The sequence below is a fragment of the Pezoporus flaviventris genome, unplaced genomic scaffold (assembly GCF_033815535.1).
Source record: "Pezoporus flaviventris isolate CSIRO_AGI_PZ_B2104156 unplaced genomic scaffold, CSIRO_AGI_Pfla_v1 ptg000002l, whole genome shotgun sequence".
NCBI lineage: Eukaryota > Metazoa > Chordata > Aves > Psittaciformes > Psittacidae > Pezoporus > Pezoporus flaviventris.
In genome coordinates, this window is record NW_026892550.1 from 75,824,691 (window position 1) to 75,838,786 (window position 14,096).

Here is a 14,096-nt window from a genome sequence, read left to right on the forward strand (position 1 = left end):
GCCGTTTTGTAATTAATTCTGTAAATGAGGTTGTTAATTTCAGTGTAAATGCTGAATCTTCCCCCACCAATTTTGAGTAAAGCTTTTGGTTATGATGGAAAGAGTGGGTGCCAAAATAATGTCAAACTGAATGATTACTGTGTTAGTAGTATGCAGTATGGAAGAATAAAAGTTCATTTGCTATATTTAGAACTGTGGTAAGAAGGTGATATCCTAAGAGGAATAAAAGGTTGGATTCTGTAAATTAGATGTACCACTGAGTTAAAAAGTGTTTGAGTCCATAGAAAGAAACAAAGTAATAAGTTGTATTTTTAATTTCCTTAGGCAAGGAGCTGTCAATCTTCCCCCTCTTGAATTCAAACCAGCATTGATGTTGGAAACTTTCAGTATTAGTGCTGTTGTAATGGAGAAATCCATGTGCACGCCTCATCACTCCACTAATGCCCTTTCTTTTCATGATTTGAATAAACGCTATTATAATACTTTCCACTGTAATTTTACAATTTCTTGCCAGTCCATAAGCCAGCATGTAGACATGGCACTGGTTCGTCTTATTCATCAGTTCAGTACTATGATTGATGATATCAAAGCCACACAGACGGACATCAAACTTAGCAGATACACAGCTGGATCAGCCTCTCCGACACCTACTTTTAAAACCCGCAAACACAGAGACTTCCGCTCTTCTGACTTCAGCCGAAGCTCTCGAGGAAGTCTTAATGGAGGTAACAGAGTGAACAACACCAAGAACAAACGAGCAAACAATGAGAACAATAAAAAAGAATCTCGAAACAAGAATTCCTTGGGGAGGTCAGAAAGAAGAACTTCTAAAGTGTCCAGGAAAGGTTCAAAAGATGTAGTTGACCACATGACCATTCATATGGATGATTCTGACTCCATTACTGTGTCGGAACAGAGTGAACCTTCTGCTGAGTGCTGGCAAAATATGTACAAACTGTTGAACTTCTATTCACTTATTTCTGATCCAACTGGGATTTTAGAAAAGTCTTCTGAAACTTTTGGTCCAACAGGTAAACTAGTTCATGAATCCAAAATTTAGTGTGTGTGCTTTAGCTCAAGTGCACTCTTCTAAAGCTTGATCATAAGGTGGTTTTTGAATGTTTGCAATGCCATTTAGCTCATACTACAGGGACAAGCAGTGAGGATGGGGGCAGAGAGCTTGGAATTATTCCACCAAGATGTTGTATAAAAGAAAAAGAAAAAAAAAATCTTTCCCTGCCTTTATAGTATGCTTTCATTCTTTCAATCCTAGACTTAGTTAAATATGTGTTAATTGATTGATTTTAAACTCAGATATTGTTGTGCAGCTCTGTTAATCTGTATTTCCACTGAGCGTGGGACTGTGTTAAAAGGTCAACATTTCTGGTGAATTGAGTGGATTGAGTTTGTTCCTCCCTATGTGCTATTTATTTTCAAGTAGCTAATGGAAATGCTGTATATTCTCATTCTGTGAACATACATAAGCACATGCGTAAGTGATCCTGATGGACATAATCTCTGGCCCTGGAAATGACTGAGTAAAAATATAAACTGCAAACCTAGCTTTGAGAGAAGAAAAGGTGAAGTACTGATTTTGATGAAGTCCAGCAAAGATTACAGGTGTTAGGGCCATAATTTCACCAAAAGCTTTGAGGTTTGGGGTCATCATTGCTCTCTATTTCCAATGTATTTTAGCACAGCAGCATAAATACGAGACCTGACTTAGCATCATACTTTTTGTTGGTGAACTTAGATTGCTGTAAATGTGAAGGGATGGTACAGTTCCTAGTAAGGCATATTCTGTTGGGACTTATTCTAACTAAAGAATGAAAAACTGAGAAAATGTCAAATGAGAGCTTCTGTTACAAAGAGGTCAGTATCTTTCATGCACAGAATATCATATCCATAGCTATGATATCTCTATGGAGAGTATTTTTTTTTTTTTTACATTGTTTTTATGCTCTGAGTGTTGTAAAGGTAAACTTGTGCATCCAAAACTAAATTGTAAGAACCTTTGGCTATGATAAAAAAAGCGCAATAGGACAAAATGCTGCCATCACGTTTTTATTGTATGACAATAAAATCACATAAATATGAATATTTATAGAACGTACATAAGAATATATTTTTGAATAATAATGAAATCACATCACTCATTATTCTCCCCACTGTGTCTTGGATTTGGTTCAGTTGCAACGTTACTGGAGTGGAGTAAGCGAGCCACAGATAATTTGCCTAGAGTTTGTTTGATGTGCAAGATACATGATCTTTCATTTCAAATACAAATATAGACAAGATATATCAAGCATTTCTTGTAAAGTTTCCTTAAGTGACTCCTTTGTATTTTTGTAGGTGTTCGAAGCCCAACCGAACCTGCTTGTAGAGTAGTGTTTGAGAATGAACAGGAGAACGGCAGAGATGTTCAGAGGAAGCGCAGCCTGGTGACTTCGGAGCCACAGCATGTGACTCTCATAGTCTTTGGGATAGGCATGGTGAACCGAACTCATCTGGAAGCAGACATTGGTGGACTAACCATGGAGTCTGAACTGAAGAGAATCCATGGCAGTTTCACCCTGAAAGAGAAAATGAAAGGTGGGAAAAGCTAAAATGTACTCTAATGAAATGCAGTGGCAGCTTTACATGTTTATTTATGTGCATACCTATAACCAGTGCCTATATCTGCATGTGTAATAGGTTTTAGATGTAAATAACATACATTATGTCTGAGTATAGATAGTATAATAACATTCAACAAGTTCTTTTGAAAACTATTACTGGGGTGCTGAAGGATTTTAAAAGGATGCAAGATTTTCAGAAAATGCTGTGAAGGAAAAACACGCAAGTTATCCTTTCATTTTTAAAATTTTCATTCTTGTCACAATTTAAATTTGATATTACTTTATGTGACTACTGAAATAGTAATTTTTCAATTATTTTCCTGCTACTGTTTTTGAAAGCAGTAGGCATACCTAGAAGTATTTTACTTGAATGAAATGCTGTTAAGTATCTTTTATTCTTAAAGATGTACTACATCAAAAGATGACTGAGACGTGTGCCACTGCTCACATAGGAGGTGTCAATATTGTCCTTCTGGAGGGAATTACTCCAAATATCCAGTAAGTATGAAGCCTAAAAATTTTATATTGGTCAAGTGCATAGAAGTGGTATCAGATGTGTCACAGGTATGAGTGACAGCTGAGTAAAGGTATGAAGCTTAATATGGCGAAAGCATTGGTGATATGTCTTAAGATAGAATCCATGAAGTCAGAGTTTGATGGCAATTATACAGTTGTTGCAGAATTGGGCTTGAGTTTGACTTGTATTTGCGTGTGCCCATTGACAGGAGACTTTTCTATGAAAGGCATATCTGAGTAAACTGAGAAGGAATATGGTGAACGTTAGTAGTAGGTTTCAGTTTAGGGCATCCAATCACACAAATCTTAGACATAGTTACATGAGTATAAATACTCCTGTTCCTTTCTTTTTCTAGTAAAAGATATTAGTAAGGTCAGAACTGATTGTATGATCACAGTGTAAATGGGTAAGAGACCTGATTGAAGAGTTGTACATGACAGGCCTTCTTGTACAAAGAAAGAAATTAAATGTCATGTAATCTGAGCATTCTGCACCAATTATGTTCCATGTGGTGTATGCATAGAAAATTTATTACGTTGTGTGAGTCGTTTCTCTTACGCTTCTAGTTGCTTTTTGAAGCTTATAGATTCCATTAAACCATACAAGATTTTTAGGGAGTATTTAACCTGCTGATGCTGATTATTCCCATTTAAGATCTGTGTTGTTTCATTAATAGATATATTTTTGAACTCCCATGATTCTTTGTGTTATTTTTACACTTCTGTATCTCCACCCTTTATATAATTGACACAACTTGGCAGGAGTGGGCAGGAGAATTACTTTTTTGTGCATAAATATCTGAAATGACTGGTTTAGCATCCACATTTTTTCTTTTCTTTTTGTTTTTTTTTTTTTTTTTGGTGAGGTTTGCAAACTCCGGAAGGCATGCATTATTATTCTTTATTTCTAGCTGAACTTGTTTATGTTTGAGGTGCAAAACAACAATTGAACTATAGCTCTTTGTAATGTAGATCACCCTCATGTGGTTTGAGGTTAGCTGGGTAACCCTCAGTATGTGATATGGGTTTAGAATACTAATGGTGTAGAAAAGGGGCTAAATAATGTGACTTGAGTTTCTCCTTTTAATTCCTGTTTAGTTTGGAAGATGCTATATAGAACTTAAAACATACAGAATTTTATTAATTTCCCCAGCTAAAGCACTTCTAGTAAGTGTGTTATAGAAGCATAAATACAAATTCTAATCTGACAGCTGTGTAGGGTTTCTGAAGGTGTCTGAGGTTTTCTTCATGTCTGTTTTACATCATAATCTTACTGAGCTTTCATACAGGAAGGGTACAAAAGGACAGGGGGCAAAACAATGATAAGTCTTTAACACCAAACCCTAACAAACCCAAACCCTTCACCTTGGTAAATTCGAGAGTAAGTGCCATATTGTGGGTTACAAGTAATTAACTGACTAATTTTGCATGAATGTTTATTCTTTATTTGCTTTTTGTTTTTCTTGCTTTCTCTTCAATCTTCATCTGTAGACTGGAGGATTTTCCTACATCTCCTACAAGCACAGCCAAACAAGAGTTTCTGTATGTCATATTATTATGTTTAATAGTCTTGCAATTAACTGTGTTGTGCAGCTGATGGCTGTGTTCCTGCTGTGTGTGATTGTGTAGGCAGACGTTTCTTGAATACCTTTTAGTTTAACATCTGATGTTATCTAGATAAGCTTTTAATGTAGCCTGCTAAATATCTGTCCAAAAAATCCCTTGTAAATATTAACAATCTAGCTTTACAGACAGATATTATACAGCCCCTACTGTACTTTTGGGATGGTTTCACTGGCTGTTCTTTAGATCTACTTCTATGCTTAGTTTAATGAGGTGAAGTAATGATCATAACTGTAAAGGAACAGACAAGTTACGTGTACTTTGAACATGGTAAGGAACTGAAGTGCTTAGAGAGATAGTACCCGTTGTGATTTCAGCATGAATAGGACTATTTCTTTTGTCTCTTTACCTCTGTGCTGTGTTTAATTGCCAGGCATGCTGACCAGTGTATGCCAATACAAAGTGTTTTCCTTAACATTATGCCTGTGCCTCTGCTGCTAATGAAGGTGACACTGTTCATGTCCCCTAGATCAATGTGTGTAAGTGTAGGTCTTTTCTCTCACAAAAGATGCAGTCTTTTCTATCTAGTTGCTTTCTTAGTTCTGATGCTAAAATCTAGAGGGTCTCACTACAGTAGAGGTCAAGGTGGGAATTGTTGCGTTGCCAACCTAGAAGCCCTGTTGTGCAGCGACCCTGCAGTATTCTGAAAAGGAAAGTTATGTAGCCAAAAAGTTGCCAGGCTGCTCTTTTTTCTTTCTGTCTTTCTGTCTTTTAATCTTTTTTTTTTTTTTTTCTCTTTCCAAAAGCAGTATTCTGATTCTGGGTTGATTTTGCTATCTGTTACAGCATTTGTGTCTAGTCAGTGTTGTGAAAATATGGGATTAACTTCAAATGTTCTTATAGATGGTAGCTCTGGAAGGAGAGGTGATGGACTGTAAAACTGCAAGTGATGTAAAGAAAATCTTAAGGGTTTTTTTTGTTCCTTTTTTCTGGTAGCAACATTAAACCAACATAAGAAAGTACTTTTTTTTTTGCGTAGGTCATCACTGAATACTTGAATTCCTTGCCATGTTGATGTTGTCAATGAAAGTATAAATGATTAAAAGGATTGGACAGATCCATGTGAGATGGATCTGGTGATGAGTCCTGAACACACACAGCCTCTGGCTCAAAAAGGAAACTTCTAATGGCTAGAATTAAGGGAAGGGTCACTTTATTTATACCCCAAGTATCTGCCACTGCATGAATTTTCATCTGACTTGCTGTGATAGTTCCTCTGTGTGTTACAGGCCTCTAGCTGGCATCTGTTTCCCCATTTTCTCACATTCCCAAAAGTCTGTTAGGTTGAGTGGTGGCCTTGTAGCCAGTTCTGTAGTGGGACAAAGACTTTTTTCACGGATTTGTCTGGAGAGTGATTATTTGTGGAATTGCAGGTTGGATGGGGCTTTGAGCAAACTAGTCTAGTGGAGGGTGTCCCTGCAGGAGGATTGGAACTGGATGATCTTTAAGGTCCCTTCCAACCCAAACCATTCTGTGATTCTATGATCCAAGAGCATAAAATTACTTCTGAATGTGTTACGGGTATATAACTTAAATATTGATGAAAGATTTTAGTAATATTCGATGGCATAGCACTGTAGGCAAGCTAACTGCAGATATCTCATGGGCAGTGCATTCCAAATAAATGTATAGCCTCACAATTGTTCTGCATTTCATTCTGTCATGGAAGTAGGCTCTTTGTAGACCAGACAAGTGACAGCAAAATTAATTTATTGGAAATTCCTTGGCAAAGAAGCACAGTTAATATTGCTGAAATCTGATCCTCCTGCAACAGCTATATTGATGAGTTGGTTTGTTTTTTGTTTTTGTTTTTTTTGGTTTTTTTTGTTTTTTTTTTAATTAAGGAAGTGCTTCAAATGGTATGAATTCATGTGTTTGGAACTGATTGTAAATTCAGTACAGACTTCAACTAATCTTACTTTTAACTTCTATACAAAGATAGGTGAAGTTCAGACTGTCTGTCTGGTACAGGTCTGGAGGAGATCTTGCAGATTCCCTTAAGTTAAAAGTTGTTCTTGTGATGCTTGAATAGCTGATGCAGTAGAATTTTGTGTTATAAATGGGGAAAATGTATTCTTCATTGGCTTCACAATAGCTCAGTCAGAATGGAAGCAGGAAGTGAGTAGGAAATAAGCAAACATTAACAGATAAATAATCGTGTATTTTTCTTTTAAAGAGGTGGATTAAAATAAGCCTGTCCCTTTCTTGAATAATGCTTATTTGTAGAAAGTTTTTCTGAAAATACTTGTGAATTAAGATTTGTTTCCTCCTTCATATTTGTGTAAATTCTTCACGTATTTTGAGATCGTTTCTACTTGGCAGTCTACCCTAAAATATTAATCCATAACTGCTTTGGGTTGCTTGTAGGTCTTGTGCAGCGGTGAAAATCTAAAACTGTTTCTAGAGCTTTAGTAATTGAATTTGCTGTTGATAGTCCTGTGGTTGCATTACAGTGCCATCTATATCTTCATTAAAAGCAGGATGAAGTTGGGGTTTGTTTTTTGTTTTTTTTTTTTTTCGTTTTTTATTTCCACACCTGGGATGCTTTGTTCTAGCTGATACTGTAACATCAGAATAAGGAGCCCTGTGTTAGCCTTCACAGAAGAAACATTACTTAGGGAGTAGAATTCATAGAATATTGTAGCTTTCACCATGAAACCAAACTGTCTGTAGATACTTTAGTGATGGTCCTTAAAATACAGTAACTGAGAAACTACAATTGAATCTTGCAATTTTATAGTGGCTATGTTTCAGACATTCTAGCATACTAGATGCATTCATACTGCATCTTCACAACTATGTGTCTTTCTCTTTGAGGCTGTAATAGTCTGTGCTGGCTACATAATAACATGCTTATATTGGGTAATCCTCCAGTGATTTACCACAGATGAGAAACATTAACGTGCTACTCCATATATCTCTTTCTAATAGAGGCTTAGTGAATTCTGATATGCCAAAATTTCATTTTGACATCAAAAACTATCAACTTTTTGCAGTTGTATTTTTATCTTGGATAACCATTGTGAACCACACATATCCTCCTTAACATTAAACAAAAAGTTTAGGGTTCATATTTTGGAATAGTATGTGTCAATTAAACATTGGTATTAATTCACAACCCCATTTGTCACTTGCTGTGTATTTATTGCTAAGTAAATATTTCTTCCATTGACCTTTTTGGATACTAAAATCAGATTTTACTAAGTTTTCTTCCAAAAAGGATGATTTAAGATTCTTCCTGAAAAGGAATTTAAATGGAAGGCTTATTTGTTTCTGTGTGTGAAAATTTGTCTGTGTATGTGCAGCCTAGTGTGTATAAACTCAAATGGTCTTACATTATGCAAGAATAACAGTGCATGACTTGTAGTTCTTTTAAATGTAGTGTAGTTGTTTGTGGCATGTAGTGCATCTGTGTGTGTAAAGAGAAGGAATGTCTGTTGCCTAAATCAAATCATTTATATGAATACTTTAAAATTCAGCTAACACTTAAATCCCCATTTTAATGTAAAACTGTAACTATTTGAAAAACATGTGAATAAATCCTATTTCCTTTTCTGTTAGAACTGTTGTGAAATGCAGTATTGCCAAATCTCAGGCCCTGTATAGTGCTCAGAGAGGGTTGAAAACAAACAACGCTGCTGTAGTCAAAGTTGGAGCCATCAGCATCAACATTCCTCAGCACCCTGCCACACTTCACAGCATGATGGTGCGCAGTTCTCACCAGCTGTCCAAGCAGATTTCGGATCTCATCAGGCAACCATCGACTGCGTAAGTGCTGCTTGCATGGCACAGCTGAGTGCCAATGGTTGCCATCCAGTCAGGAGCTTGTGCTGCTTTGAATGGATGTGGGAGAGCCATACGTTGTGTTAGAATAACAAAAGGTATTTTTCTGATCTAAATAGGCCCCAGCCTGCCAAAGAAGATGTTGCGACTCCTTTGCCCTCTGAAAAGACTCCAACAAGTATTAATCAAACACCTGTTGAAACAAATGAATTTCCACAGCTGCCAGAAGGCTTAGAAAAGAAGCCTATAGTTCTTAAATTCAGTGCCATGATAGATGGTATTGCTATTGGAGCAGCACTCTTGCCCTCTCTAAAGGCGGAATATAAGATGGGAAGAATGAGGAGTCATGGAATGACAGGTAACAGTCCTCTGAAACTTTAAAAACATTATGGCTTTAGTTTGGCCTTGCTAGAAGTATCCAAGAGGACCCAATATTTCTGTGGAATTGTAGCTAGAGTTTGGAATCTTGCCGTCAGCTTATTATTTTGAATGTAAACTTCAGTCAGATGGGGCCAAACAGAGAATTTACACTGTTGTTATACACAGTTGCTAGAGGCAGAGTACACAAACAGGTGAAAACACATATACATTCATGTATATATTCCTTCCAGGAAGCTTCCCTCTTAAATCAGTTTATGATCCTTGATTAATTCTGATTCGTAAGACTGCTTGAGAGTAATCTTACAGGGCCTCAGTATGCATGAAGTGGTTTATATGACTCCCTTCTCCATGTAATTACAGTGAAATCCTCATTTTCTTTTAATTTTAAGAAAACTCAGAATTCTGTGATTCTGTGTTTCTATGTGGGTGGACGTTTATAGCTCTAGAGGTCTGTGAAGACCTGTGAAGGTTTTTTGTGTTCGTTGTTGGTTTTTTTTTTTTAATTCCAAGTGTGTTCTTAAATTTACGGATAAATAAGAATTTTTTTTGCAAGCTCATACCTTTTCTTTCCCTATCTTCCTTTTACAGGTGCCCAGACTAGGTTTAATTTTGAGCTTCCAATTCACAGATTGCGCTTCACTTCAAAAGTCTCTGCCACTGATATGTCAACCATTCCTCCTTCAGCAAGTCTCAACCTTCCTCCTGTTACTATGTCAGGCAAATATATAATGGAAGAACATGATACTTACTCAGACCAAATTTGGAGCATAGATGAACTACCTGCTAAACAGGGCTATTATCTACAGGGGAACTACTTACGATGTGTGGCTGAAGTAGGTGTTGGAGACAGTGTTCATCTTTGATAACTTGTTATTTCTATTCTGTTATATTTCTGGAGGTGCATCTTTATATTATTTTAATAATTTGACTACACCAGAACTCTCAGATTTACAGGTTGATCCAAATACAGCATTTGTAATTGCATGACACTGAAATAGAACTTCCTCACTCATTAGTTTGATAAGAAGCCAACATATTAAGCAGTGAAGACCACTGTATTGAAGGATTTTGAAGGTGTTACTTTGTACAAATAAATAAGGAAGATGTGTTTAGAAACTTGTTCTCAGAATGGCAATATTTCTTATCAGTGAAGTAGGCAAAGTATATTATACTGATGATTCAGTGTTATTTTAAACTGAAAGCTTATGCTAACACATCAGATAACATAATTTGCAAAAAAAATACTGAGATTTAAAAACTGTTTTAATGTTTTATAACTTTCATTTTTTTTCATGATTAGACAGTTTCATAGCTAGGAGAATGTATATATAATCCCAGCAAATTATATATTTTTTTCTGTTTGACACAGTATTCTACTCACAGCTCTATTTGTGTACCAGTTTCTACAGTTACTTTTCATAGAGAGAAAATTGAGGCTGCTTAAAAGAAACCAGTCTGGTCGGGAAAAGTGAGGCTTTTCTATTACCTACATTTCTTTAGTCAGAAAGAGTCTAGCGTGTTTGTGATTGAGATTTCTGATGTTTGCATCTTAATGGGAGAATTAAGTGCTACACTTTGCTCAATGCATTTATTTCCTGGCTGAAGAAAGAAACTCTTTGAATTTGTTTAGCATGCAAAGCAAAAGTGAAGGCCTACTTAGCAAAGGCAAAAACAAAGTCTAAGCAGTTTTAGAAAATACCTGTACTTGCTCACCTACAGTGAGTAGAATAATGTACTTTTAGAGGTTGACAGTTGATTTCTATTTTGTTCTGATAATGATTTATTACCTGGAATTAAGTAGCATTTCACATACTTCCATGAACCTTAATCAAGTCCTGCATTTTCTTGTCTAAGCTAAACTTAAGCAGGAGATTAAACTTTTCCATATAATAGTCTTATGTCCTTAAATTTTCTGATAGACATTCACAGCAGAAAAATTGCAAGACAAAGCCATTTAATGCTCTTTTTGATGGCAGTAACAATATAATTGGACTTGAAAAGATATGCCTGAAAACACAGAAATGCACTGTTTTGAAAACATAGATATGCTGTTGTAAAGTTTTGTTTTAAAATTTTTTATTTCTGCAGGTTGGTTCCTTTGAACATAATCTCACAACTGATCTTTTAAATCATTTAGTATTTGTGCAAAAAGTGTTCATGAAAGAAGTAAATGAAGTCATACAGAAGGTTTCAGGTAAGCTGAATACTTAAACCAATTTTAAGTTAAAATCCTTAAACCTTATTTGATGGCAACATTATGTAGTTCTCAGGATCAGCTGTTGATTTCACAGACACCATTATTTCACATCTATCACCCCAGCACAGCTGGAGTTTGAAGTAATAACATAGGCTGTGTATATTTTTGTAGCTCTATCAGAAAAAAGATGTTTTCTTGGGAAGCAGGATAGTATGTTATTCAGGTCAGTAGCCTTTGTGTGTATGACATGACCTTGGCTGGGTTACTTTCTGTATTCGTTTCTGTATCTGTAAAATGCAGATCGTGATAATGCACTTTGTAAAATAATGTCAGCACATTCTTTTAGTGGAAAAGCTGTGTCTGGGGAAAATAGTGTCAATATTGGTATTACTTAGTGTTTCCTGTTTCCTAGCTCTGTGATTTTTTGCAGATTACATGTTTCAGTACTGTAAGAAAAAGGCATTTGGCTATTCATTAAGATTGTTTTGTGTATCATGCTGTATATTGCAGAAAATACTTTTATTTCAGTTGTTTAAGCTGATAATCTGTTCTCAATTTTCAGAAGAAAAATAGCGTTGTCATTAAAAACCCAATTAGAGAACAGTTGCAAAATCACTTAATGCTGCCTCTTTCGTAATTTCACAGACTTCTGCACTCATCTATTTGAGTAGGCAGCCAAAGTTACAAAACATTTATTTTCTTACACAAAAACTCTTGTCTGACCAAATCACAATTTACGCAGGAGTTAAAAATAGGTACACTCACTAGTTCTTACTGTTAGAAATAATCTATTAGAAGTATTGTCTGTCTATTAAGAAGTAATAATAAAAGTAAAAAAGAAAGTAAAATAACCAGGGCAAAGAAAGGGAGTATCAGTTCTAGTTAGGTTTTTAAAGGAAGAAGGATGTATGTTAGAGAATGTTACCAGATGACAACTGTAAATAAATATGCAAAGGTACGTGAAACTTCAAATAGTTTGATTTTAAGAATTTCTGAGTTATCCTAAAAGGCTATTATAGAAATTAGCTATTTTTTTAGGAGGAAAAATCATTAATAGTTGGAAACATTATGAGAAAGATAAATTAAAAGTGGTGCTCAGTGAAAGAAGTGTCTTTGTGTGTGTCTACACACTCCTTTGATCTACTCTGTGTATGTATATTCATGTATACAAACGTATATAAAAGAAATGTGCAGGCCCAGATGACATAACCTCAAGGGAGTTAGAAGATGCAGTGAAGAAAACGGAAAATGTCAGAATCCCTGAAGAATGAGATGAAACAAATTTTAAACACCCTGATGTTTGTTCCAGGCAAAGTATATTAGCATTGGGTAGTAAGAGAAGACTTAAGTAGAGAAGAAACCTTCAACAGCTGTCATTATTCTATTACAACATGTTTTATAGAGGAGCATAAAGTGGTAAACTGGGAAACGTATATTAGCTTTCTTTTACAACATTTCTCAAGTCTCCAGAGTTTGAGCTCTCCTCTGGTATTATGTGAGGAATTTATTACCACTGCTGGTTCTTTGCTTTTCCAGACTCCAAATTTGTGTTGCTAGTAGCAGCCTAATGGTTTCTGAAACGTGACTGCTACTTTCCATACTGTGGTAATTCAGCAGGAATGTGGTCAGGGGCCAGCAATCCATGGTGTACTGGGTGTTGAATGAGGAACAGTGGGGGCAGAACATAGTTTTTGTCCTTCTGGCTTGCCTCAAAGTAACTCACCCGGCTATAAAATTCCAATTAGTGTAATATACTAAGGTGTTTTTTATAATTATTGTTTCTGTTGCACTAAAATACTGATTGCATATTATTCTTATATAAAAACTGGATAAGCACCAATTACTTAAGATGAAGGTGTACCAGTTAAAAGCTAGTTAATGAACAGAGTAGGTAATAAAAATTTACACTACAAACTGTTTTTGTAAACCTTCAGCTAGTTACTGTTTAAAATGAGGCTTTTATTTCACTGTCACCTTCTTTTATATCTATTTGGTTTTAAATGTTTTCTTTGTTAAAACTTGAAATGTGTGTATTTAATGTGTACAGGAGGGGAGCAGCCAATACCTCTTTGGAATGAACATGATGGCACAACTGATGGAGAAAAACCAAAAATTCTTCTTTACTCATTAAGCCTACAGTTTAAGGTAATCTTATGATGACAAGCCAGTGGTCCTAGATGCTACTAATGGCTTTTGGGTTTTTACCCCAAAGCTTACTGAATCAGGAATACTCTGCATGAAGAAAAAGACCTTGAGTTTGGTTCCTTTAATCTTTTAAAATAGCTTAGTGGCATTGCATTGTGAAAAGTGATTATGTCCTCATGTCTTGCTCCACAGTGAAAAGGGGGTTTTGTTAAGTTTTGGTTGTTTTCGGTTTTCTTGTTGTTTTGGGGTTTTGGTTGGTTGGTTGGTTTTTTTGTTTGTTTTTTTTCCTCCTTTCTCTGTCTCTGAACCAGATCCTAATAACTTCATGCCTTCCTTATTCATTAGGGAATTCAAGTGACAGCTACAACTCCCTCAATGAGAGCTGTGAGATTTGAAACTGGATTGATAGAACTTGAACTTTCAAACAGACTGCAAACCAAAGCAATGCCTGGAAGTAGCAGCTACCTCAAACTATTTGGGAAATGCCAGGTGGATTTAAATCTGGCACTAGGACAGATTGTTAAACATCAGGTTAGTGCCTGACATCTTTGCATGTGGTGTTCTTAATAGTGTACAATTTAAAAAAAACAGAACCAAGCCAAGAGGCTATCTTAAACTACTGTTTTTTTTTCCAATTTGGCTGTGGAGTGTGTGTAAAGTGTAGGGGAGCTGGGGAGGGAGGGTATTGGTTCTTAATTTTTTGGTGGTTTTTTGCCTTGTTTTGTTTTACTTTTTATTCATAAATGTTTAAGCATTCTGCAGCACACAGTTGTGGAAATTTAGTTCCTGAATATTGTCTCATATTTTGTTCTTGAGTCAAGATGACACTGAAG

General features: G+C 35.8%; 1 protein-coding gene across 18 annotated transcripts in view; it reads left to right on the forward strand.

Moving 5' to 3' along the window:
• BLTP1 (bridge-like lipid transfer protein family member 1) overlaps positions 1-14,096 on the forward strand; it is a 117,511-nt gene that overhangs the window by 72,638 nt on the left and 30,777 nt on the right. For 17 of the 18 annotated variants that reach the window (XM_061463071.1, XM_061463098.1, XM_061463144.1 and 14 more), the window contains 10 exons: positions 325-1,031; positions 2,353-2,592; positions 3,023-3,116; positions 4,626-4,676; positions 8,319-8,525; positions 8,660-8,898; positions 9,510-9,754; positions 11,010-11,115; positions 13,166-13,263; positions 13,609-13,794. In XM_061463071.1, the coding sequence (XP_061319055.1) occupies positions 325-1,031; positions 2,353-2,592; positions 3,023-3,116; positions 4,626-4,676; positions 8,319-8,525; positions 8,660-8,898; positions 9,510-9,754; positions 11,010-11,115; positions 13,166-13,263; positions 13,609-13,794 (2,173 nt within the window). The remainder of the gene's footprint in view (positions 1-324; positions 1,032-2,352; positions 2,593-3,022; positions 3,117-4,625; positions 4,677-8,318; positions 8,526-8,659; positions 8,899-9,509; positions 9,755-11,009; positions 11,116-13,165; positions 13,264-13,608; positions 13,795-14,096) is intronic. The other variant, XM_061463125.1, reaches the window with a different exon arrangement.